General features: G+C 37.0%; 1 protein-coding gene and 1 long non-coding RNA gene across 2 annotated transcripts in view; one reads left to right on the top strand and one right to left on the bottom strand.

Moving 5' to 3' along the window:
• LOC123590552 overlaps positions 1-9,499 on the top strand; it is a 28,634-nt gene extending 19,135 nt beyond the window's left edge. The window contains exon 3 of the long non-coding RNA XR_006708840.1: positions 9,237-9,499. This is a non-coding gene — a long non-coding RNA (uncharacterized LOC123590552). The remainder of the gene's footprint in view (positions 1-9,236) is intronic.
• EPYC (epiphycan) overlaps positions 1-24,288 on the bottom strand; it is a 37,005-nt gene that overhangs the window by 11,459 nt on the left and 1,258 nt on the right. The window contains exons 2-3 of the mRNA XM_045463799.1: positions 22,927-23,104; positions 2,168-2,336 (exon numbers count right to left, since the gene is read on the bottom strand). Of these exons, the coding sequence (XP_045319755.1) occupies positions 2,168-2,336; positions 22,927-23,091 (334 nt within the window). The 5' untranslated portion in view covers positions 23,092-23,104. The remainder of the gene's footprint in view (positions 1-2,167; positions 2,337-22,926; positions 23,105-24,288) is intronic.

Genomic DNA, 24,288 nt, shown 5'->3' on the forward strand with positions numbered 1-24,288 from the left:
ACGGATCTGAAATAACTTAAAAGTGAGTAATGTTCTATATATGTTTAATTTCCCTGCTGAAAACTTTCTGCTGGATACTTACGTTTCCCTCTATCGTGTGCGTTATCTGCATGTTTTTATTTGTAGAGTGCTCTACCACTCCTTAGAATGTTAGCTATGTGGTAAGAATATAATGTATTCACTTGAAGTATTGGCTTAGGATATAGGGGTTGCTACTTGCATTTCAGCACAGCTAAGTACCACGGCCATGATCTTGCACAACTTTATCCTATGTTGGAGTTTTAGTTGTCCTATTTGTAAAGCGGAAATAATAATACTTAGTACAGAGTATCATTCTGACTCTTCAAAGGGTTGATATACATAAAATGTTTTAGTGGTTGGCGTATAGGCAGCATTTTACAAAAGACAATCTTTTACACCACTTACTGGTGAACAGTTAAAACCCGGTAGAGGCAGAGAGTAGGTTGGTGCCTACCAGGGGCTGGGGAGTTGCTGCTCAACACATGTAAATTTTCGCTTATGCAAAATAAGTCAGCTGTTGAGGTCTGCTGTACAACATAGTGCCCATAGTTAGCAAACCTGTATTGTACACTGAAATATTTGTTGAGAATTTTAAAATTTTTTTTAACTTTTTTTTTTTTTTATTTATTTTTGAGACAGAGAGAGACAGAGCATGAACAGGGGAGGGTCAGCGAGAGGGAGACACAGAATCTGAAACAGGCTCCAGGCTCTGAGCTGTCAGCACAGAGCCCGACGCGGGGCTCGAACTCACGGACCGCGAGATCATGACCTGAGCCGAAGTCGGCCGCCCAACCGACTGAGCCACCCAGGCGCCCCTGAGAATTTTAAAAAATAAGCTCTTTTATCAATGGTTATGTTATGTGGGTCAGGCACTAAATTCATTCATTCAATTCTTACAACAACTCTATGAAGAAAGTTGTATTATTTGTTATCCCACATTTTGGATGAGGAAACTAAGGCAAAATATAGTGAATGTCTTGCTCAAGATTGTGTTCCCAGCAAGTCCCAAAGCTGGGATTTGAATGCGCTCCCCTGCTTTCTCTCTCCGTATGTTCTGTACAGCCTTTTGTCATATTACCTATTACACATTATTGCCTCTCCATTTGTTTACACGGCTGTCTCCCTGTACTAGACAAAAATATCCACGAAAACAGCAGTCCGTTTTAAGATAAGTTTCGTAGCTCCAGAAGTTTCAGTCCAGAGACACTCTCTGTACTAAATAAACCTTTGCAATGGGAACTCTGCTCATTTTTGTACACCCCCTCACTATGCCATTCTCTGTGTGTGAAACTATTCTGGTGTGAGTCCACTTGAGTGCCTCCAGAGGTGACACGGGCGAATTCTAACAAGAAACATAGATCATAGAATCACATCTAGCCTCAGGAACTCCTAACGGCCGTGGCTTAGGTCACCCTCAGGCTGTACAAGATGGAGTTCAGGGCTATGGAATGCCTTCCTCTCTGCTGCTCCCTAGGACTGAGTGAGAGAAGAAGACTGTTCCAATAAGTACACAGACAAGAATCGGAACAGGCTTGCTTTAAACTCAGTGTGTGACACTAACAGCTGCGTGATCTCCGACAAGTTCCTACCATTTTTGAGCTATTAACAATGAAAAGATTAATCCTCACACCTTTACACGCAGGTGGTGGTAGTCAAGTGAGAGAATATGAAGCGCTGAGCCTTATGGCCCACAGGTAGTATGTGCCCAGTCAATGTAAAATATTAGTATTATTGCCACCAACCCAATCAGCTGTCATTACCTTATCACCCTGAACTGCTGTGGCCTCATCTGTCAGACATCGATTCTCATCTTGCTAACAGTATACTCTTTGTTCTAGAAATGCATTCCACCACAAAGATTTTGAGTAACGATGCTAGGCCAATGTTTTCGTCCCCAGATTTGGTTATTTGATCATTTCTATCACGCCAAAGCTTATTTAATTATTAAATTAATTATCAAAACTGCTTTTTATGAATTATTAAAACTCCTTTATATTTGAATGCAAAATACATATCTCCTGCTTCAAACCTAGCCTGTAGCAAAACTTTCTCTGTGAGTCATGTGGACTGCCTATGGCCTTGGAGCTTGACGGTGTTGCGGTATGACCAAGTGGACTTCATTCACATCAGCTTTGATGGACCTGACCTTCATTGGTGTGTGGGCCCAGAACCCCAGTGAACTCAGGCTCCTGTGGGGAAGAGCCATCGATAAGTCTAGGGGTGGACTCCTCCTCCTCTTCTTCAGCCTCCTCTGGCTGTGGGGGTGGGGTGAGAAGCTCTCTGTTCCCAGAAGGCATCACTGTGGCTATTTCAATCTGGAAAAGAAACAAAATTTCACCAGGAAGCCTCAACCCCCCTGTGTGGTAGGGACACAAATTTTAAATGTATCCATTTTTTTTGCCACAAGAGGGCACTGGTGTTCTGAAGTTCAACACTACAGGACAGTTTGCCAGGGAGGGCACATGTGGTTCTAGTTATTGTTATTGTTGGGTTTAATTAATTTTGTTTCTCAAATCTTAGTAATAATTTCCAATGCCCATGTTTTTTCTGGGGGGGGGGTGATTATCTTGCTCTTTAAAACATTCTTATATGATTATTTTTTTAAAACCTCATTTATTGTTTTATAAATACATAGCATTGCAAGAATGCATTATTGTTGTGGAAGATTTAAATTAATCCAGGAGTGTGCTGAATAAAATCCCAAAGTCCCCTTCACCCCGAAACCCTGATTCCACTCTGCTTGAAGATAATCACTATTAAGAAATTAATGTGTATGCTCCGGTCCTTTTCATCCTTAGTTTCCTAGATTCAAATATTCTGTTTCTTTACAATTTACACTTCCAATAGTTTTACTGAGAAGTATCCTTTCTACTAAAATGAAAAAATATGTATGGATATATGAAAACGATATGATTTCATCATGTGCAATTTCTCATATACTTTCAATTTTAATTTGAGTAACAAGTATTACGAACAATATTTGGGTTTGTTAAAATTGGCCTTTGTGAGAGTTTTGACAATAGAAGGCATCTGTTAAAATTGAAAAAAAAATACTCAAATATTTTTTCAGAGATTATATTTTAGATTATACATGGTGTTCTTTTCTTGCATATTTTAGGTAATGAGTTACTACTGCTTTTAAGAACACTATTTGCAGGGGCGCCTGGGTGGCGCAGTCGGCTAAGCGTCTGATTTCAGCCAGGTCACGATCTCGCGGTCCGTGAGTTCAAGCCCCGCGTCGGGCTCTGGGCTGATGGTTCAGAGCCTGGAGCCTGTTTCCGATTCTGTGTCTCCCTCTCTCTCTGCCCCTCCCCCGTTCATGCTCTGTCTCTCTCTGTCCCAAAAATAAATAAACGTTGAAAAAAAAATTAAAAAAAAAAACAAAAACAAATCTTTAAAAAAAAATTAAAAAAAGAACACTATTTGCATTTAGAATAACTGCTTACTCTCAAATCCCTCCCCGTGTCTCAACGTCTATTCCTTTGCATTACTTAATAAATATCTACCTTCCTGACAATCTTATAACCTTAGGCAGGAAATCTGCTCAAGATAGTTCATTGGCAACATGAAGGACACACTTTGGGAGTCTACTTTCCTGATGGCATCCAGAAATCTCAGATTCTCCTTTTTACTACCCTTATATGGCTGCTTGATTCTTCCCACCTTTCTTCTTTATTCACATTTATTAAATAAGCAAAAAAAAAAAAAACCCCACAAATTACCTTTTAATGTATTTAATGTCAAATGGTATGCATAATATTACTTTCATGTATGAAATAAGAATGTAATTAGGCCAGATATTTTGGTATTTTAGATAGCTGTTTCAGGTAATCGTAATATACTTAAAATTAGATACATTTATTATTTAATGTTATTTTTAATAAATTTGAATGCATGGCTTCACAGATGAAAATTAAAATTACTCTTTTAAAGGAACACTAAACTTTTTTGTCAGTTCACACTTCTGAATTGTGTCTTTTTCTGTTTCTGGAGAGTCTGTCCGTTTCAGCCCTTCCTCCCTGTATTGTAGTGACTCCGCCAGTTTCCTGCCTATCCAAGCCCACTACATGGTACACTCTGAGTTACATATTTTATCTTTGTAACTCAAGGCTGTAGCGTAATAGATGATCAACAAGTACTTATTAAATATAAGCTTGCTTGTCCAAACTATATCTAATTCACAGCTTTATATTTAACTTTAGAGATTTTACTGATAAGAATCATGAATGTGTTAATGCCCACTTTAATGCATTTTAAAGCATGAAATCAAACCAAAAGCGTCTCATACTGTATTTGGTGCATTAGGAAGCCATACATGAAGATATTGTAACTCTTGGCCAGAAATCTCCACTTGAGAAGATTGGGCACACTTCCTTAAGCAGGGAGACATACGGTTTCCATCTGCAGGATCAGAATGAAGCAGATTTAGAAGGAATAGATCTGCAGAGACCAAAAGGAGGCTCCAGGAAGAGCGGAAATTGAGACAGATGTTTCATGGAATGGAGGCAGCCTAAAGGGAGAAACACATTCCAGACACGTCGCCTTGAATCTTTAGCTTTGTAGGAAAAATGTTTGCACATACTTTCTACAGATAATTGTTTTTCCACTGATTTGATGCGAAGCCGTAAGATCTCACTTGCCATCCAGTATAATGAGGCAAAAAACAGCTTTTGTGCTTATCAAAACCCGTTTTGTTCATGCTTACTTGCTAATAAAATGTGAACGTTGAACAATTTTGAAGACCAAGGGAAAGGAATGCCTTTTCAGTTCAGCAAAATTACAGAACTATAAACTCAAAGTGCTGTTCCTGGTAAGCTTTTCGCATTGCAGACACATTTATTCTCACTATTGAATAGAAATGATTTAAGCTTCTGTCTTTTTTCCCCCTTTCTTTTAACAATTTTCATACTGCGATATGAAGTTGTGAGGCAATGCGTGCAAAGAAATGTGGCCAGGGAAGCACAGCCACCTGGCTCTCCATGTGGCTGACTTTTATGCTTATCCTGCAGAAACCTAAATTTGGGAATCAACACAAATAGCCAGAAAACATCCCTGCCCCTTTTTCTTAGGCTACAACTGGCAACACTCAAATGCAAATATAACTGAGCCTGTGATATAAATCTTCATTCTTCCCGAATGTTCCTCCGTTGTTTTTCCTTTTACCTCCTTGTTTTACTCTGACCTGTTGTTTTTGTTTGTTTATTTTTCTGGGGTTTTTTTACTGAATTCTTTTGATCTGTTTATTATGTTTACCTGGATTTTACAAACACAATAAATACAAAGGGTCACTCCTGCACATGGCCTTGAACTTAGCGACCACTGTGCTTGCATATCTTTTTTTTTTTTTTAGGTTTATTTATTTATTTTGAGAGAGAGAGAGGGAGAGAGAGAGAATTCCCAACCAGGCTCCACACTGTCAGCACAGAGAGCCTGATGTGGGACTTGAACCCACGACCTGTGAGAGCATGCTTTTCGCTGAAACCAAGAGGTGGACACTTAACCGACTGAGCCACTCAGGTGCCCCTATATCTTCTTGACATAACACCAGCAAGGCACGTCTCTGAGTTGACTGGGGTGCAGTAAGCTTTTTCTTTTTCTTTCTTTTTCTTTTTTTCTTTTTGAAAGAGAGAGAGCTCACACAAACTAGAGAGAAGGGCAGAGGGAGAGAGAGAGAGACAGAGACAGAGACAGAGAGAAGAGAGAGAGGGAATCTTAAGCAGGCTCCATGCTCCTCACAGAGCCAGACACAAGGCTTGATCCCACGACCCTGGAACTATGAACTGAGCTGAAATCAACAGTCAGATGCTCAACTAACTGAGCCACCCGGGCGCCCCTAAGCTATCCTCTTCTTTACCTGGCTTTAGAACTGTAGATAGTCATGGTGGACATAAACTATCTACATAAAAGAGTACATCTGTACCAGAGATGACAAATGCATAGCCCACAGGCAGTGACCTGGGTAGAGTGAAGTGTCAGCAGATGTCAGGTTAGAGCGATAACAGTGCCAAAAAGAGTCATCAGGCCTACCTTGGCCTCTGCACCTTTCACAGCCTTGACTCCATGTAAGCCCAATACAATCCCTGGGAAAAGGGGTCTGAAATAACTCGCAAGGGTCTTAGATGAGCTCCCTGCCCCCGGAGACATAAGGACTCACAGTGAAGAATGATTCAGTTACATTTCTTGTACCAGGTTATGTGTACTGAGACTTTTACCAGCAATATTTATCTCATTATCAATAATACTGCAAAAGATTTCAGACTTTCATTCTCCAATAATCAGAAGAGGTGCCCACAGTAAAATCTTCTAAAAGCACTCAGCACCATTTTAAGTGGTAACATTTGGTTTTAAACAAATTTAATCAAATCCACTTGTCTCATCCAAAAGCACATCTAAATGACCTGGAGGAACATTGTTACCATTGAGTCTACTTAATGTATTTGTCTTAGGTTCATGGTAAAAATATGAAAAAAGAAGTGTGTTCGGAAACAATAGCCATACTTCTCTTCCTAATTGCCTCCTTTGCCAGGAACCCCGTCACTGCAGACTCTTGCTGAACATGCTGCTTATACTTGTTTAGGATGATGGAGAGTCATTTGCTGCTGCTAAGCATGTGTTTCAAGTAAAAAAACATAATATGTGTGTGTGTGTTTTAATATTTTGATATCTCTTGATCTCAGCACTTAAACTGAACTTAAGTTTCCAAAGAAGAACTTAATGAAAATGTCACTAATGTGTGATGGAAAGAATGCTATGAAAGAATTCAGGATACTCAATCGACTCCTACCTTCATGAATGGATGGAAAGATCACTGAATGAAAGAGTGAATTTGTAAATGATGGAAGTTTTGCCAGTCTTTACGGTTACCTAATCAACCAGAATGAACGTCTATGCCAAACATTACATTTAAGTAATGATCATTATGTCCATTTTCCCTGTCAGTATTATTTTCTAAACATCTATCAATACCATTATTTTTTTTTTTCTATGTCTACCATTATGGCCAGAATCTAAGTTGCTACCTGTCTTGCCAGGAATACAGCAATAGTCTACTTACAGGAAGTTGGCATCTCCTCCATTATATGTTCACTCTCTAATGAGAATAAGCTCTTTAAAAGACAGAACTGATCACTGCCAACCTCTGCTTAAAATCTTTAAATGGCATTTTATTGTTCTTAATAGCCACAAGAACAGTGGCCTTGCAGAAGCAAGGTAACATATTGGTTTGACTGGATGAACTTGACTCTGGCCTATCTGTGAGATCTTGGGTGAGGGACTTTGCCTCCTAAACCTCAGTTTCTCTACCTGTAAAATCCTGGTATATATAGTATATAGTACAGCTCTGTTAGGATGAAAATGTTAATACACAGAGTAAGTGCCATGGAAATTTATTATTAATAGTATTTGCTATTTTTATTTTTGCTGTTTTTATTTTATGTTTGTTATTATTTTTTTAATTTTTAAAATGTTTTTATTTATTTTTGAGACAGAGAGAGACAGAGCATGAGCAGGGGAGGGACAGAGAGAGAGGGAGACACAGAATCCGAAGCCAGCTCCAGGCTCTGAGCTGTCAGCACAGAGCCCGACACGGGGCTCGAACTCACGGACTGTGAGATCATGACCTGAGCTGAAGTCAGCTGCTTAACCGACTGAGCCACCCAGGCGCCCCTTATGTTTGTTATTATTAATAAAATAAATTCAAAACTCTCTGCCTTACAAGGTCCTGCATGGCTTTGCCCTTCTAGTGTTGCCTTCTTCCATTTCATACAAACTCTGATCTTTTTCGGCATTGCCCATCTTTAATTTCTTATGCTCCTTTTTCTAGGAGACGTTTGCATGTGCTAGTTGTTCTGCTTGGTATTCCCTCCATCCCTTAGCTTCCCCCCCCAATATTATTTTATTTTATTTTTTAACAGCTTTATTGACACTACAGTAAATCCTGAAAGACAAAGAAAGCAAAAGCATGGGCACACTGAGATCCCTGGTGACTCATTGATATTCACTTAAGAATGAAGATATAATTGTTCCTATTGCAATACAAAAAATAATGCATATTTTAGTGTAAATACTGACAGGGTCAGGGAGAGGGTCGCAGTGAGGTCTCCATTCCAAGAAGTCACTTTAGATTGTTCTCATGATGTAAAACTGACCTTAAAAACGCACAAGAAAAGACTGTTTTACCAAGGCTTTGAGAACAGCTTCCTGACTCTTGACTTTTTAGTGATAATAGTATAGCTAAAGAAAAAGTAAAATGAAGAGAGTGACAGCCTAAAAAAAAATCAAGTTCAGGAAAGAATGATTTGTTGTTGTGTCCAGCATTGTTTGGAGGAGAGAAATCTTAAATTTGTTGGCCATAAGCAGCAGTCACTAAAGAGATCATCTCTGGTATGGAGAAGAGAAGTTTTACTGGATCTCATAATCTGCTAGATAAAAATAACTGGCATGGACTGAACATTCACTATATGTGAGAAACTGTTATGTTCTTCCCATTGATTCACATGTAATTATCAGAACAGCTCTTTGTAGAAGGTGCAGTAATTGTGCACATCTAATAGATTTGTAAACTGAGAATGGGAGATGGGAGGACTAAAATGAATTGTCTGAGGTCACACAAATAGTAAGACCAGGATTTCAATCTAATTAGTCCTGCCACAAGACTGCTTGATTTACTTAATTTTGAATGTATTCAGCCAAATAAGTTTCTGCTGAATAATCTTGTTTCTTAGGAAACTTCATTCTGAGAAAGAGGGGATCTGGATCAGGGAAATGAGCCTTACCACTGGGAAATGGCTTCACCTTATACATTCATAAATGGACTATCTTGTCAAAATTTCAAGCCTCATATAGTTTTTGCTGGGCATCATTCATCAACCTACAATCTGATTTGATCATCATTGATTATGTTAGTCAGTTGCTGATCCTGAAGGCGAAAGACAATACCAAGGCCACATTGCCCTGTGGGAGCTCTTGACAGTCATTCAATCCTCCCCTGAAATTGACAAGTGTGACAAGCATCATATAATATCAATATAGGTGGATTGTAAAATTCAAGCAGCATTTATTGTAATTCTAACTTTTTTGAGAAATAGGTATTATGTCAGAATGAGGCTTTAGTCTGGTTAAACTTGATGGCTAAGACAATTCCATGCATTCACCACAGTTTCATTTTCCTCCTGGGCATTCAGCTAAAGTTCATTCTCTACTTTCCTTGACTCTAGATCGGGTCATGTGGTTCGTTCTAGCCAATTGAATGGGAAAAGAAGTAATGCACCACATCTGGTCCAAATTAGTGAAGCACAAGTATACTTTCTCCATCTGTCAACAGAAGATACTAGTGTGACCTTGAAGTCCCAAGGTGAAGATGGTGAAGTTCTAGCATGAAAGAAGTTTGAATCCCTAAATAACTACTTGGGGGACAGTAAACCTATTGACCTGCATTGGACAGTCATGTCAGCAAGATATAAATTTTTATTGTGTAAAGTCACTGGGATTTTGGAGTTGTTTGTTACAGCTGCTAATGTAACTTGCCTTAACATAGATCTTTTAAATTTTTGTTTTCTTATCCATATCTTAATCATACTGAGGGAACATTTTTTTTTAACGTTTTTATTTATTTTTGGGACAGAGAGAGACAGAGCATGAACGGGGGAGGGGCAGAGAGAGAGGGAGACACAGAATCGGAAACAGGCTCCAGGCTCTGAGCCATCAGCCCAGAGCCTGACGCGGGACTCGAACTCACGGACCGTGAGATCGTGACCTGGCTGAAGTCGGACGCTTAACCGACTGCGCCACCCAGGCGCCCCAAGGGAACAATTTTTAATATTGTTATGGGTTGATTTACCTGGCACAGATCACTGAAATTCGAAAACATAAATGCATTTTGTGTGCGTGTGTCACTCAATCCTCTCTGATTTCTTTCTTACAAACAACTGTTCTTTGATTTTGCTTATTTGGTGGAATACTTACTGAAATGGTATACTACCACATTTGAGTGAGTTCACAATTATTTCAATTCACTTATTTTTAAAGCTCAGTATTTTATTAACTAGATTAAATCAGAGTTTATAAATATACATTATGAATAAATCTCTACAAGTCCAATATCAAAATTAGTTAATGGCTTTCTATTTACTTCAAAAAAGCATAAAATCATATTTGATATTGACTTGCTAGGATGTATTTATGAAAACATGTAAATTATTTCATGCTTTTAAAAAATCTATCCTAATAGATGGTGATTCATCATAAATTCATAACTCTGAATGGTAATGTTTCTTTGTATTTAATGCGATGTTTAGGTGAAAATTGTAATGCAAGAGAGATGAGAGTTGATGATTTGAGGGTTTCATTTAACAATATCCTCTCTAGTCTGTATCTCTTCTGGGACCACAGCATTTTGTTGTTCCCATGTTTATTTACTCATTTCCTTTCCTTATTGTCAGAAAGTGGCAATATTCCATTTTTAGTTGCCAGAAAAAAATTTCTACTTTAGTTTTATCCCAGTTTATTAAGGACTCCATTCACCACCATTCCATTAGGCTCCAGAAAAACTTAATAGATTTTCAATATCTTAGTTCTCACAAAATGTATCATCTAGTTCTAATTGAATGTCTCCAAATAATATTGGAAGAGAACTTTGGCAAAGGCTTTAGAAACATTATCTAATAATAAAGTCAGTTCACATTCCCTTTCCCCTTACCTCCCTTATTCCCCAAGTAGGGACGCCAGAAGGACAATTTAGTGTAGGCCGAAATCAGTAATCTCACGAGGATAGGGGGAGAGAGAGAGAGAGAGAGAGAGAGGTGAGAGAGAGAGAGAGAGAGAGAGAGAGAGACAGTCAATCACAGTAATTGAAAACAAAGAAGTTGGACTGAAAACCAAGAGATTTGGAACCTTATAAACTCTAGCTTTTTTTTTTTTTGACAGAGCAATTTAGTAATATTTTAAGTTTTGATCTTTCCTATCTTTACACAAAGCAAATTATTCCTTTTAGCACAGACTCTATTGATTCACAAAGTATAATAAGCCATGCCTTTTAATACATAGAACTTATCTGCATAAAATTGCTATTCACTCATGGTGATGATGATGATGATGATGATGATGATGATGTATATATTACCAGAGGGTAATAATAGACATTTTGAATAGGAAAACATGTGCAGCAGGGAGGACCAGATAGCTAATAGCCAATTGCCTTTGAAATAGATAAGTATTATGTTATTTATTTCTACTGTTTAGTTCCAGTGGTAAAACCTTAAAAAATTTTTACAAATTTAGAAACCTGACTTTATCTTTTAGAGGCAGAATTTGTTTAAACAAATGCAAAAACTGAACGAGACCAGAATGCTAACCTGAAGGCACTTACTGCCACCAATATATCCCCTGTAGCCTCTGTAGTCTCACCTGGGAACCTAATCATGATCAAAAGATTGTTGTTGACCATAGCACCAGAGCAAAAGACAATAGGTAAGTCAGCTTTGTAATAGCATAAGGCGAAGGAGGTGCTGTTTTTCTAGGGATCAAAATCTTTAAGTTTGTTGATGGCCATAAGTTTTTACTATTAGTTTCAGGATTGAATCATCCTGCCAATTGAAGGCTGTTAAGTAGTAGTTGATTGGCCTTGAAAATATTTGATTTGATGATCTTCCTTTCTTCTCTCAGTATCAGAATGTACTGATCCTTTTCAATCTCCTTTATCTCTCTCTATATTACAGATTCAGTATAGTTTTAGTATGAGGATTTTTTTTTAAATTTTAAATATCCTGGATTTGATTTCTTTCACATTTAAAACTTTAATCAGAATTTTGATATCATAACTCCAAAGATAACTTAATAAGATAACTTATGAGAAAATTTGATCCAGCCTCAATATCTTATATATTTATTTTCTTTGTTATTCTTCTCATATGTTAAGAAATGGAGTGTATAATATATATATGTATCCATACCATTTACCTCTTTAAAGCCCACACTGAATGTGAGCAGAGAGACTGGCATGATTCACTGTGATTACCCTTTAGATCTCACTTATTTGCATCTCATATTGGCTGAGTTGACATCAAAAGCTAATAATTATACAACCTAATGAGGGACAACATTACCAAGCAATAATTCTTGAACTATTTCCATGCCTGTGAGTGTGTACCTTAACAAACATAAGGTAAGCCTCTCTATTCCTAGCAAACTCAAGACCAGTTTAAGCAGGACTTGTCCATATGAATATAGGAAATTGGGGAAGATCTAGTGAAAATTAGGCATATTGAAAGAGAGCTAATCAAGATAATAATAGGTCACTTTCAATCTCAGGTTAGAAATTAGTATGATGAGAGAACATGGTCAGGGTAGGATTACCCAACTCTAAAATATAAGTTTTCCAAACTTTTTTTGAAAGATGTTATTTCTGGCATATTTATAATTTACTATTTTTTTTTTAAATATATGTCATTATGTGAGATGCCACAAGGCAAAATCTACAGGAGTATGTTAGAAAAGCAAAAGTTTGGACCGGAAAAAAAATGAGAAGGCATACATTGCATGGGCACCAAAAATGTAAAATAATTTAGAAAAAATAATTTAGAAAAAATAATTTAGAAAATAATTTAGAACTATTAAAATAATTTAGAAAAAAAAAAAAAAAAAACAACAAACCAGCAACTGACTCACACTTCCCAGCTGAGGGAAGTCAAACACTGGATCTGAGCCTATCCCAAGAGATTCTGATTTCAATAGTCTGGGGTGTGGCCTAGGCGTTAGGATTTCTAAAAGCTCTAGCAGTGATTCAAATATGTGGCCAAAGTTGAGAACCCCCACACTAAAGGGGAAATGTACTTCACTGAATAGCATGTAGGAGACAGAAATACTAATTAAGTCCTGGAACTTTGAAAGTTTAGTAAATTCTTGATGAGAATGTGGTAGAAGGATTGTTTTTCACTAGGCTCCCGGGGCCAGAAGCTTCACAAACATCCATGACAGTTCCAGTTCAAGAATCTGCTGAGGTTGATTCTCCAGCTGGGGGGGGGGGGGGGGGGGGGGGAACTTGGGGAAGAAGGGAAAGGTCTCTGGGAGGTAAATTTCTTGAATTCCATAGCAGGAAGCCATGGATAAGCCACTGGCATAGCTTTCAAGCTGGAGAACTCTACTGGCTGAAAATTCTTGTTCACAAGATAATCTGTCACCTGACAGAATACACAATGCAGAATCAGGTGCCAGAAACCCAGAATTTAGCAGGAAATTAGACACTCAAAGGCTTTGAGTATGCAAAAAGAGGAAGAAATTTTGACCTGGTAACTGGGCCGGCCGCCATTGTATGTTTTAAAAAGATGCTGGAAAACAAAAATATCTCAAATGCTACTCTGAGAAAAGAGCCATTATTTTAGGGAGTGTTTCCTAGTTCAGTGCTGCTCAAACCACAGGTGCATCAGAATGACAGAGGAGTTAAAATCGCTGATTCCTGGCTCTCTCTAGAGTTTCTGACTCAGTAGGTCTGGGTTGGGACCTGAGAATTTGCATTCCTGACTAGCTCCCAGGTGATGCTGATACTGCTAGTTCAGAAACTACATTTTGAGAAAAGCTACTCTGAGAATGGTAAAACTGTGCCATAATTGAACTCCTGATGGAAGATTTCTCCCAGTGTTTGAGCTCAAAATTTGCAAACTAGGGACAATAAACACCAGCTGACCAACATCTGGATGAGGCTAAACCAAGGTTTTTTTGTTTTTGTTTTTGTTTTTTTTCCATCTCCTGATTTTTCTTAGGTAGCTCCAGGTCTCTTCTTGAGTATCTGCCAACACTATGTACTGGTCTGGGGGAATACCCTTTTGCTTGGAATAATTAATTTTGGAGACTCGGGATTAATTTGTTCTTTAAATCTGATGGGGGTTAGGGCCATTTTTGTGATAATACTGCATGCACACTTAATGCTTCATTCTCTTAAAATATCAAAGTCATGGGAGACTGTAGTGAGCTACTAGCAAAGTATGTGCTTCTGAAGGAACTACACCTGTATCTGGAAGAATTCAGTCATGGTGTTACCGAGAGAGTCCAGCTTGGCCCAGGCAAGATGAAGAGAAGCAAAAAGAATTAGGAAAAGGAAGTTCTTTGGCTTTTTCAATCAAAGTCAAACAATGCTGATTTTGTACTGTAATCTCTTTGGATTTAAACAAATTCAGACTTTAATTTGCAGGAGATGGATATTAATCTTTGGTCCTTTATTTTTCCACACAAGCTTCATAGAAGTAGGGGAAATATACACAGATTTGTGTTATATTTATGTTTCTGGAATTTTTTTTAATGTTTACTTATTTTGAGAGAGAGAGAGAGAGAGAGAGAGAGAGAGTCAGGGGAGGCGTAGAGAGAAGGAGACACATAATCCAAAGCAGGCTTTACGCTTTGAGCTGTCAGCACAGAGCCCGACATGGGGCTCAAACTCAGGAACTGTGACATCATGGCCTGAGCCAAAGTCGGAGGCTTAACTGACTGAGCCACCCAGGCGCCCTTGGGATTGTTTTATTGGAGTATCTTTACTCAGAATTTCATTTCATTTCAGAGTCTTTCGTAAGCTCTATTATTAATGTGGCTTGATATAATTTTAGGTAGAACATACAAGTGAGAGTGAGATATCAATCTCAGGTGCAGGACGGCCTTTGAGATAAATTCACTGATGCTCTTGGATCATTTCAGAGCTTTGGGGATCAAAATCTACATTCTGCCATTCTGCCATACATGTCTAAGAGTGCTGACTGTCATGGTGGTAGGTCTCATAAAGATGGGAGCGTGATTGTCCCAAAAATGGGAAGAGCTATCTTGAACTTAATAGTTAAGCCTAATGGCTTGAAGGCCACCATCCTGGCAGGTGAGTGCATCTTCTGTTGGCTCTTTCATTCACTCTTCCTGAAGAAGAATGACTAGGCTAATTGGTGGATGGCAGAAGATACTAGGACTGAGTGGTTCACCCTCCCTTTTGGGGAGAATTGTCTGCCTGTCAAGAACATACATTGCTTTGTCCCTCCATGCACTACGATTTACTGAATCAGGCACTAATCTGACGACTGTGGTTAACCACAGTTTTAGATTAATACCCAAAGTTAGTGGTTTGTTACATTATTCTTTGTAGTGTGTGGTTTAATAATTTAAATGCCCAACCAAAGTCAGATTGGAAAACAAATGTCCTCACCTATGTATTCATTTTGATTAACATCCTCACTCTGCCAGTCAATTCCTAACCAGTAAGTCCAGGCCTTCAGCAGAAAATATTTAAATTACAGATCTGCTTCTCATTAAAAAAAAAATAGAAATCCAGAATGTTATTTGGATTTTCATATTTGCACAGAATAAGGTTTTTGTTAAACAGAATGGAATTTTAAATTTCTCTTTTCTCAAAATTGTCCCACACAGTTGATAAGAAATCTTGAAGCTATTCCTTGTTGTTACCATTATGTCAACAATTGGCTTCCAAAGGTGTTAAAAGGTTCTCATATATTCAGCCTGGGTTACTAGCGAAGCATTCATAAGGATTTCATAGACTGGCATGTAGATATCTTAAGTGTGGTGGAATTCTTCTCTAAATATCAGCCTGGTGTACAAATTGATTTAACTGATCCATATTAATTATCTAAAAGAATGTGACCATGGACACTGGCAATGAAAGCTGTATCTTATTTTCTATTTTATCTTGAAAATGGATGAGGAAGAAATGTGTTTGGCGAAGATTGCTCAATCCTCACATTTCTCACAAAGCAGCTTTCAGTTCAGAGGGATTGTCTTACCTCTTGCTCCCTTAAATACTTTGACAGCTAAGACAGATGCTTAGATATTGTGTTAATTATAATCACTTGAAAATTCTTGCTTTTCTGATTCCTAATAATCAAATTACTTAATCTCAGAGGAAAGAAACCTCAATATTGGACACAGCTAAAAGCAGTAAAGATTAAAGAGAAGAAGAAGGAAAATAATGGAAGCTTTTAATGCCAAAGTCTCTCTGGTTTGGCATTAAAACAATCTGGTTTAAATTTTACTCTGAAACGTACTAGCTGAATAACCTTGGGCAAAATTCTGATCTTCAATTGTTAACAATAATAATAATAATAAAATAATTTATCATTTCAAAGGATAGTTATGAGAATTAACTTAGGCTTGTGGTCTCATAAATAATGTATAATACAAACACAAATAAGTCACTGGCAAAGACTATCAGTGTTCTTTTGTTTCCTGATGAGCCTATATGATTGTATATTTGTTGCATTTTCTTAAAGTTTTCAAATAGTTTTAAAATGAGATTCAAATAGTTTAACACTGGTTTTAAAAGAAGCATATGGAACGTCAATCAGACAACCATATTAAAAGCTCATCAGCAAAATTCTACCCCCCCCCCCCACTTTCTCCAGAGTGCCTTTGGTGAGGAGGGAGGGTGAGGAGAAATATTAGCTTTTATTTTTTGCCAAATTCTGAAAAGAACATTTAATTCAGGCTGAGTTTAAGTTACTTCTTCCAATAAAAAGTATTTTATATGCAAACCATAAGTTTGAAACTTTTAAATATATTTCATAAACTGGCCAAAGTGAGACATCATTCCAAATATAAAGGTAAAAAAAAAGATAAAAGTATTCCATATCTTTATTACCGGAGGAAATAAATAGTAGAAATATTACTAATTAATTGCTTTCTGTTCAGAAAATACAAAGATGTTATCTGTTAGCATTACCAAAGCTCTATACCAATTTATCATATTTAGATAACCTAACTAAAATACTTTTTATATATCATTATCTGAAGTGGACATTGATTCTATGAGTAGCTCAAAGTTAATGTCATTTTCTTAAGCAATTTCTAGTGTTACAGGGCACCAACATTTGTTCTAAAATTATTCTGCATGGCATCATATTACCATTATGGCAACTGAAAAGAAACCATTGTTCAACTGTTCCTGGATACAACTGCCTTCACTGAATACTTGCCCATTTCTACAACTCCACTAAATTTAACTTTCATTCCTTTGATGAATCTTATCGCTTCTTCATCCCTGAAAGCTATTTTTTAAGCTTAATTCATTTCTTTCAATGGTGATTTTCTTTGGGATGATTTTAAATAAGTTCACTACTTATTCTCCTTATGAAAAAGAAAACAATGGCCTAATTTTAAGATCAATGGAGAGTAATAGCAGGGAAGGCACCTCTCATTCAAAAAAATCCCTATGGGTCAATTATTACTGATATCCCTTTATTAGTTATTGCCATTTAGCTATGAATGCTTACTCCATCCTATTCCAGAAAGTATATGAGGCAGTTTTAAAAGCACGTATGGTAATTCTTCAAACAATCTACACAAGGAGATTAGTATGATGGGAAAGTAAAGGTGGGGGAAGTAATATAAAATGAGGAAAGAATGCAGCAAAAATTCAGGGCCCAAATTTCTGAGCAAAATGACAAACACAATTATTTACAAGATGTAGAGCCCAGAAAATAAGCACATTCCTGAAAATTTGCAACCCATTTGGGTACTGAGGCCTGAGAGAAATGTCTACCCCATATCCTCCTGAAGAGCATTGTATGGCATCACTGTAAGTGCCCCTCATGCTGTCCCACATTAAGTACAACCAAGTGCTCCACAGGGCTCTGTGATACAACATTTATGGTGTTTATTAAAGATGCAGAGACACTGCAGATGCAATTAAGTACAAGTAATTATATAAGACTAGAGTGAGGCAGGATAGGGGAGGGTAAATCTGATTGGATGGAGCCAAGGAAAGGTTACTGCAGGAATGGAAGTTCATATGCTCCATAAATACTAATACTGCCACTGAGTACTTTTCTGGGCAAAGGAAATAACTCATGGGCAGGCCAATGTTTTTCTGAGACCTAAGAGAAATGAGTAATCAATAACCCCAAAACTATACCATGGAAACAGAAGCATCAAATACCTACCTTAATCAAAAATACAGTCTCAGTTTAAATCACTCAAAGAATATCAAATTTTTAACTGTGTTCTGATGAAAACTTTAAGGCAAATAACAAAATGTTTCCGTGGAGTCTAAACCACCAAATATTTATGATTTTATATATCTATCTATATTTATATTTGTATCTATATCTGTATCTACATTGGATGGATGGATAGATAGATGTTAGATAGATAGACGGATAGATAGATAGATGGATAGAAATAGAGACATAGAGAGATAGCTATAGGCTATTCCCCATAGCATAGATATACTATGTTGGAGGATGACTATCTACAATTAATCTTTGAAGTAGTCTTTTTTTATTTTAATTTAATTTTTTTTACATTTATTCAATTTTGGGAGACAGAGACAGAGCACAAGTGGAGGAGGGACAGAGAGAGAGGGAGACACAGAATCCGAAGCAGGCTGCAGGCTCCGAGCTAGCATCCGACATGGGGCTCGAACTCACAAACCACAAGATCATGACTTGAGCCGAAGTCGGACGCTCAACCTACTGAGCCACACAGGAGCTCCTGAAGTAGTTAGTCTTAAGCCATTCTTTCTTACAAGTTGGGTAAGTCAACTGTCTCTAAAATTTACTTCTAGATTACATTATTCACCCATAGAACAAATGCTTTTAGCAGTGTTGGAGCACCAGCATTCAGTTCTACTAAAACAAGTATCAAGTTAAAAGGACAATTTGGTGTCTGATGGGGCGCCTGGGTGGCGCAGTCGGTTAAGCGTCCGACTTCAGCCGGGTCACGATCTCGTGGTCCATGAGTTCGAGCCCCGCGTCGGGCTCTGGGCTGATGGCTCAGAGCCTGGAGCCTGTTTCCGATTCTGTGTCTCCCTCTCTCTCTGCCCCTCCCCCGTTCATGCTCTGTCTCTCTCTGTCCCAAAAATAAATAAACGTTGGAAAAAAAAAAAAAAAAAAAAAAGGACAATTTGGAAAATGGTAGAAAATGGAGGGAGGATAATATTTTTTTTTATTAACCTGCTGGAAATTATTTTCTGATACGAGAAGATAATATCACTATAATTATATGTCATTAACAACTATGATCTTAATCAAGTTACTTAACCACTCTTTATCTCAATAGTCTCATGTATTCAATGAAAAGAACAATATCACTTCCTAGTTTTGTTGTGAGTAAGGAGATCATGCATGTGACAGGCCTAGAATAGTACTCAGCACATAAAAAGTGCTCAATCAAGGTTAGCTAATATTCATCAGAAAGCAAAAAGTTCATATTTTTGTCTTACTGCTTGTAACCAATTCTCACTTGTACCATTAAATTAAAATAAAGGCTAAGTAAAAGACTGAAAAAAATTTATGTTATACCAGCAAGTTTATCCATTATCCACTGGGTAACATAGAGCATTATGATGGAATTGCTGAGCCTAAGATCTGCTTCTAACGCAGAATCCAGCAGATTCTGAATATTCTAAATCATCAGAAATCACTTAAGTCAGCAGTCTGGAATACTATTCCTGCATGTCATTTTCAAAACTAGAAATTCTTTCATGACCCTTTCACTCACTAGGGAGGTAATGAATATACTACCACCAGTAGAAATCGACAAAGCTCTATTGAGATTCTAACTCTGGGGTTGGAGGGGTGGTTTGGCTCATTGCTAGATAAATCACTGGATTCACAAATGCAAGCCTTGCAGCAGTACAATTCAAATTTGGTTTTCAGAAAAAAACTTACATTATTACATATTGTATTAGTTTTCTATGGCTGCAAAGCAAAATGCTATACATTTAGCAGCTTAAATCTTTACCCATTTTTAACTAACAGTTTCTGTGGGCCGAAGTCCAGGAATGGCCAGGAACGGTCAGAAGTCCAGGAATGGCCAGACATCTTCCCAGGGTCTCACAAGGCTAAAATCAAGCTAATGGCCAGGGTTGTGATCTCAGGTATACCTCTGGGTTCCTTATATCTATAGGACTGTGGTTTCCATATGCTTTCTGGCTGTCAGCCACTCTCAAAATTTAGAGACTTCCTGCATTCCTTGCTATGTGGACCCATCCATCTTTAAAGCCAGCAACAAATAGTTTTCCATTTCCTTGAATTCATTTCATGCTTTAAAATTTGTCCCTGACCTCAAGACACTGTTTTAAAGGACTCATTAGTATAGATCAAGCCAACCGGTAGAATCTCCCTTTTTAAATTTCAGTTGTGCCATATAAAATAACCTAATTATAAGCCTGATATCCCAATATAGTTATGATGTTGAGAATTATAGAGGGCATGGACACACCAGGGAAGGAGTCACTTAGGGGACATCTTAGATTCCTGCCTACCTCATGTGTCTAAGGCCTTAAGGATAAATCATTCAAAGTCTAGAGGGTCTATTATATTGGCCCAAGATGCAAGTCTTAAAATTTGTAAGAAAGAAACTGGCATATATTTTAGAAACATTGCTCGGTTATTCTATAAATTTATAATTTTAAAATATAAACTTGCCTTTTCTAGAAATGAAATCAATTTTAGACTAACAGAGTCAGAACCACACTCTTGGGATTGAAGACATAAAAGAAAAGAACCTTATCTTACCATTCTCCATGTGCTTCATTTACCATGAATTTTTTTTATCAACTGTACCTTATATGGGTAAGTTACCAGTGTGTTCACTCAAAAAGTGTCATACAGGAATAAGAAAATGTAGAACAACTGTTCTTAGTTGATAAATATGAGATAAATAAGCTTATCAGGAGTTGTCAGAGTCTGAATTTCCATGACTAAAGTCAAGAAATTCAGGTAATGAGTAACTACATTCTAGAATCCATGCAGCATGGCTGGATCTATTGGCTTCATTTCACATCTTCTCATAAGGAATTGAATATTAGTTCTTGTTTGGAAAGCAATTTACATTAACAACTTGTTAAGATCTGAGCTTAAGTTCTGAATTTTATTCCTCAGGTCATTTTATTTATTATATTACATTGTTTTTGTATTTTGTTTTCTCATAGGTGGTGGGTGGGTGGATTGGTGAATTGGTTTTTGCTACTGGACCAACTTGGTAAAATTAAAAAATTATGCATAGTTTGTTTTCAAATGTGTTACATTTTCATTATAGCACAGGTATATGTGTATATGTATATCATCTATCTATAAACTGGTTTTCTTCATCACAAAAGATTATTAAATCAGGGATGACTTATGTATTTCAGTCATCAACAAGAGATTATTTTTGGCTCTCTAGAGAGAGTTGTTAAGCATGCTGAGTTTGGCTATGTCAGTGTGAAAATTAAGCATATTTGAATGAGGTAACAGGATACAATGCCACATATTTGGTACCTTGCAAGAAGGTTGCTCTTCCAGAATAAGCAAATACTGAGGAAGGGTTGGATATGAAACCATCTTTATAGAGATACATTTATCACCTTAAGCTTCTTGATGGCACAAAGAACTTCAGAATCTCTTGAGAATGTCTGTGCAGCAAAAAGGGATTCTGACATCAAGGAATGGCTTTAAAGAGGTCTACAGATAAAGCTCATCTCCTTCAAAATTTTATCTAGGGCAGCCTTGAACAGTCTCTAGAACCCACTCCACATGCCTACTCAAAACAGAGGATTCACTGATGATACTCATCAAACCTCTTTGATCCTATGAAATATCTTTTGGAGGAATGACAGTACATTTAAAACTAAAATATTTAGCTTGGTAGATAACTGCAGATACATACTGAGTCTTTTTTTAAAAAAATATTTATGCAAAATGGGAAAAGGAGCAGAGCAGAGGAGTTAAGCACTGACAAAGTTTCTCCTTATATTCTAAACTGATGCATTAGATTGGAGATCTAGAGAACATGTATAGCAAGACTAGTGTTAATGACTATAAACTCTACAGAAAATTCCCTTAACATAGCAGAAGTCATACAGCAAAATGAATCAAACAATGTATAAAGACTTGGAAAACAATCACAACCAAATGTGCAGAAGAAAAGTGGTCTTCTGTCAAGCCTAAAACTTTACTAAAAATAAGGAAAGAGGGAGACAGAGAAGGAATGGGGTGGGAAGAGCGTAAAAACAAAAGAGAGGAGGATGGAAAGGAAAATAGGGTGGGGAAGAAGATGTGAGAGTCATCGCATTGCAAAAATTTGATTATTAAATTTCATAAGGCAACATAAACAATAACGAGAATGCATATCCTCTTAAAGATATAGCTACGTTCCATACAATTTAAATAAATCTTTTGTCAAAATATTTTATTTCCCTAGTTACCAAAAGTAATTATTCTAACAAGACTTACACTTGAGTGACTGCCCAAAATATGTTATGATCCTGTAAAGGTGATGTAAATTCCCTTTTGGTTGATTTATGCTTAATTAGTTTTTGTCAATGTTGTACATTAATTACCCTCCAACATTTCAAGGTCTATTTGTGTTTTGATTTAAAAAATTAGTCTGTATCCTTTAGTTATGTAAAAAGTCTAACATTTAATTAGAAACATGTCATATCAGATTTATGTAATGGGCTGTAACCTTGCCAATGCCTACATTAGCTGAGAGATAATCCGTCATTTAGAAAAGCACACTCACTCTTGGAACACAGTGGAGTTCCAAATCACTGCCCTTTCTTTGCATTCTTATTTTATTCAAATTTGTCTTCCTCTTTGTCCTTTTCCCCAAACTTCCCCAACTTCCTTATTATCGCATGTGTACTATTTCCACTCTTCTCCTCTAATGCTCTCTGTTCTAACTTGAAAGAAACTCTTTTTTGTTATTGTTGTTTTAATTTGTGAGAAGATATAAAGAAAATGAAGTGAACCAGGCGAAAGCAAGAGTGTCCCAATGTTAACTTCCAATAGATTGAACAGATTGTGGAGAAAGGGTTCATATGAAACCATTAAGATAGAACATCTCTATTTATAAATAAACAAAAATCTATTTGAAGAGAGCAAATCTTAATAACTCCCCATACTCATGCTTTTAAAAGTCTCAAGAGAGGCAGGAATCAGTTACCTCAGCTTGACCAATAGGTATGTTTTCATAGTTGTATAAATTATCCAGGTCGTCCAAAGTGGCATCGTAAGTTTCTGAGTCATAGTTGATGGGGTCCAGAGTGGGAGCAGTCACAGCAGCATCAAAGATGACAAGTCCCAGAATGAGTCTTGCTAACATTTTCATTTTTCAAGCTTTCCTAACAAAAAATACTTAAATGTATAAATATCTAATTGATAATAACTTAGGAATAGTTTCCACTAACTAGGAATGATAAATTCACAGTTCGACACTATGAAACTCAAGCTGGTAGCTTTCTTTATATGGATCATTTATAAACATAACACATGAAATTATACGGATTCTGAAGGCTATTCATAGCAGATGTTCAAATTCATTCACAAACCTGTCCACATTTTTACAGTAGATAGTCATTACAGTGAAATTAAGTTTCTTTCATAGAGAAACACAGGGAAAAAGGGGACACAGAAATATTGTGATACACTTGTTCATGAAAGCCTTTGCCTTAGAGTTTTACCTTTTACTAAACAATAAGTTTCTTTCATCAACTCTGGGATGTAGGAAGGAGAAGGAGGTGGCAGAGTACTATAACCGTAACTCCATTTTACAGATGAGGAAACCGAGGCAGAGTTGACTAGCGATCTAACTAGGACTCATAAGTGTTTCTTGCACATTTAAGCCTATGGCTTTTTCCAGACAATATAATGAAGGTTTTCTTTCTTTTTTTTTCTTTTTTACTTCCTTGTTGCCTCTGGGTATCATTGATGTATGCATAATTTAATATGTGTATAATTTACTATTTCATGCAATATTTTTCAAAACTTATTCTTAACCGAATGAGGCAGAAAATGATTTTTTCTTTAGTCCTTTGTGTTTTATTTCAGTTCTTCATAGCTATCTAAGCTTTAAACTCAGAATCAGTCAGAATACATGCCTAAAAGACACTATGAGGCAAGATTTTCTTGGAGGAGGATTTCCACACACATAAGATGAAAAAGTTTTTGTTTCGTAATTCTTTGTTAAGCACAATTCTTATTTTCCATGGTAACATCGTGGCGGGGGGATTCGATCAAGATCTTACCATTTTAATTATTTTAGTTCTGTATGTACTCTTTGAATACGTTCTAGTTTTAGGGGAAAAAAACCTCTCACATTTAATTTTAAACATCTAAATTGGGCCTATCAAAAATGTTACCTGGTAATCATTTTTCGAGGAGGCAAAGAATCTGGAAAACTTTTCTTATCAAGCATGTCTAATTTTAAAGGTGTTGTATTTTGGATCCACTTCTCAGGTTTACTTCAAGAACAGTGCCTATGGTGTTTTGTACCTATACACACGTATAAAAGGGGATTCATGATAAA

The sequence above is a fragment of the Leopardus geoffroyi genome, chromosome B4, assembly GCF_018350155.1.
Source record: "Leopardus geoffroyi isolate Oge1 chromosome B4, O.geoffroyi_Oge1_pat1.0, whole genome shotgun sequence".
Taxonomy (NCBI): domain Eukaryota; kingdom Metazoa; phylum Chordata; class Mammalia; order Carnivora; family Felidae; genus Leopardus; species Leopardus geoffroyi.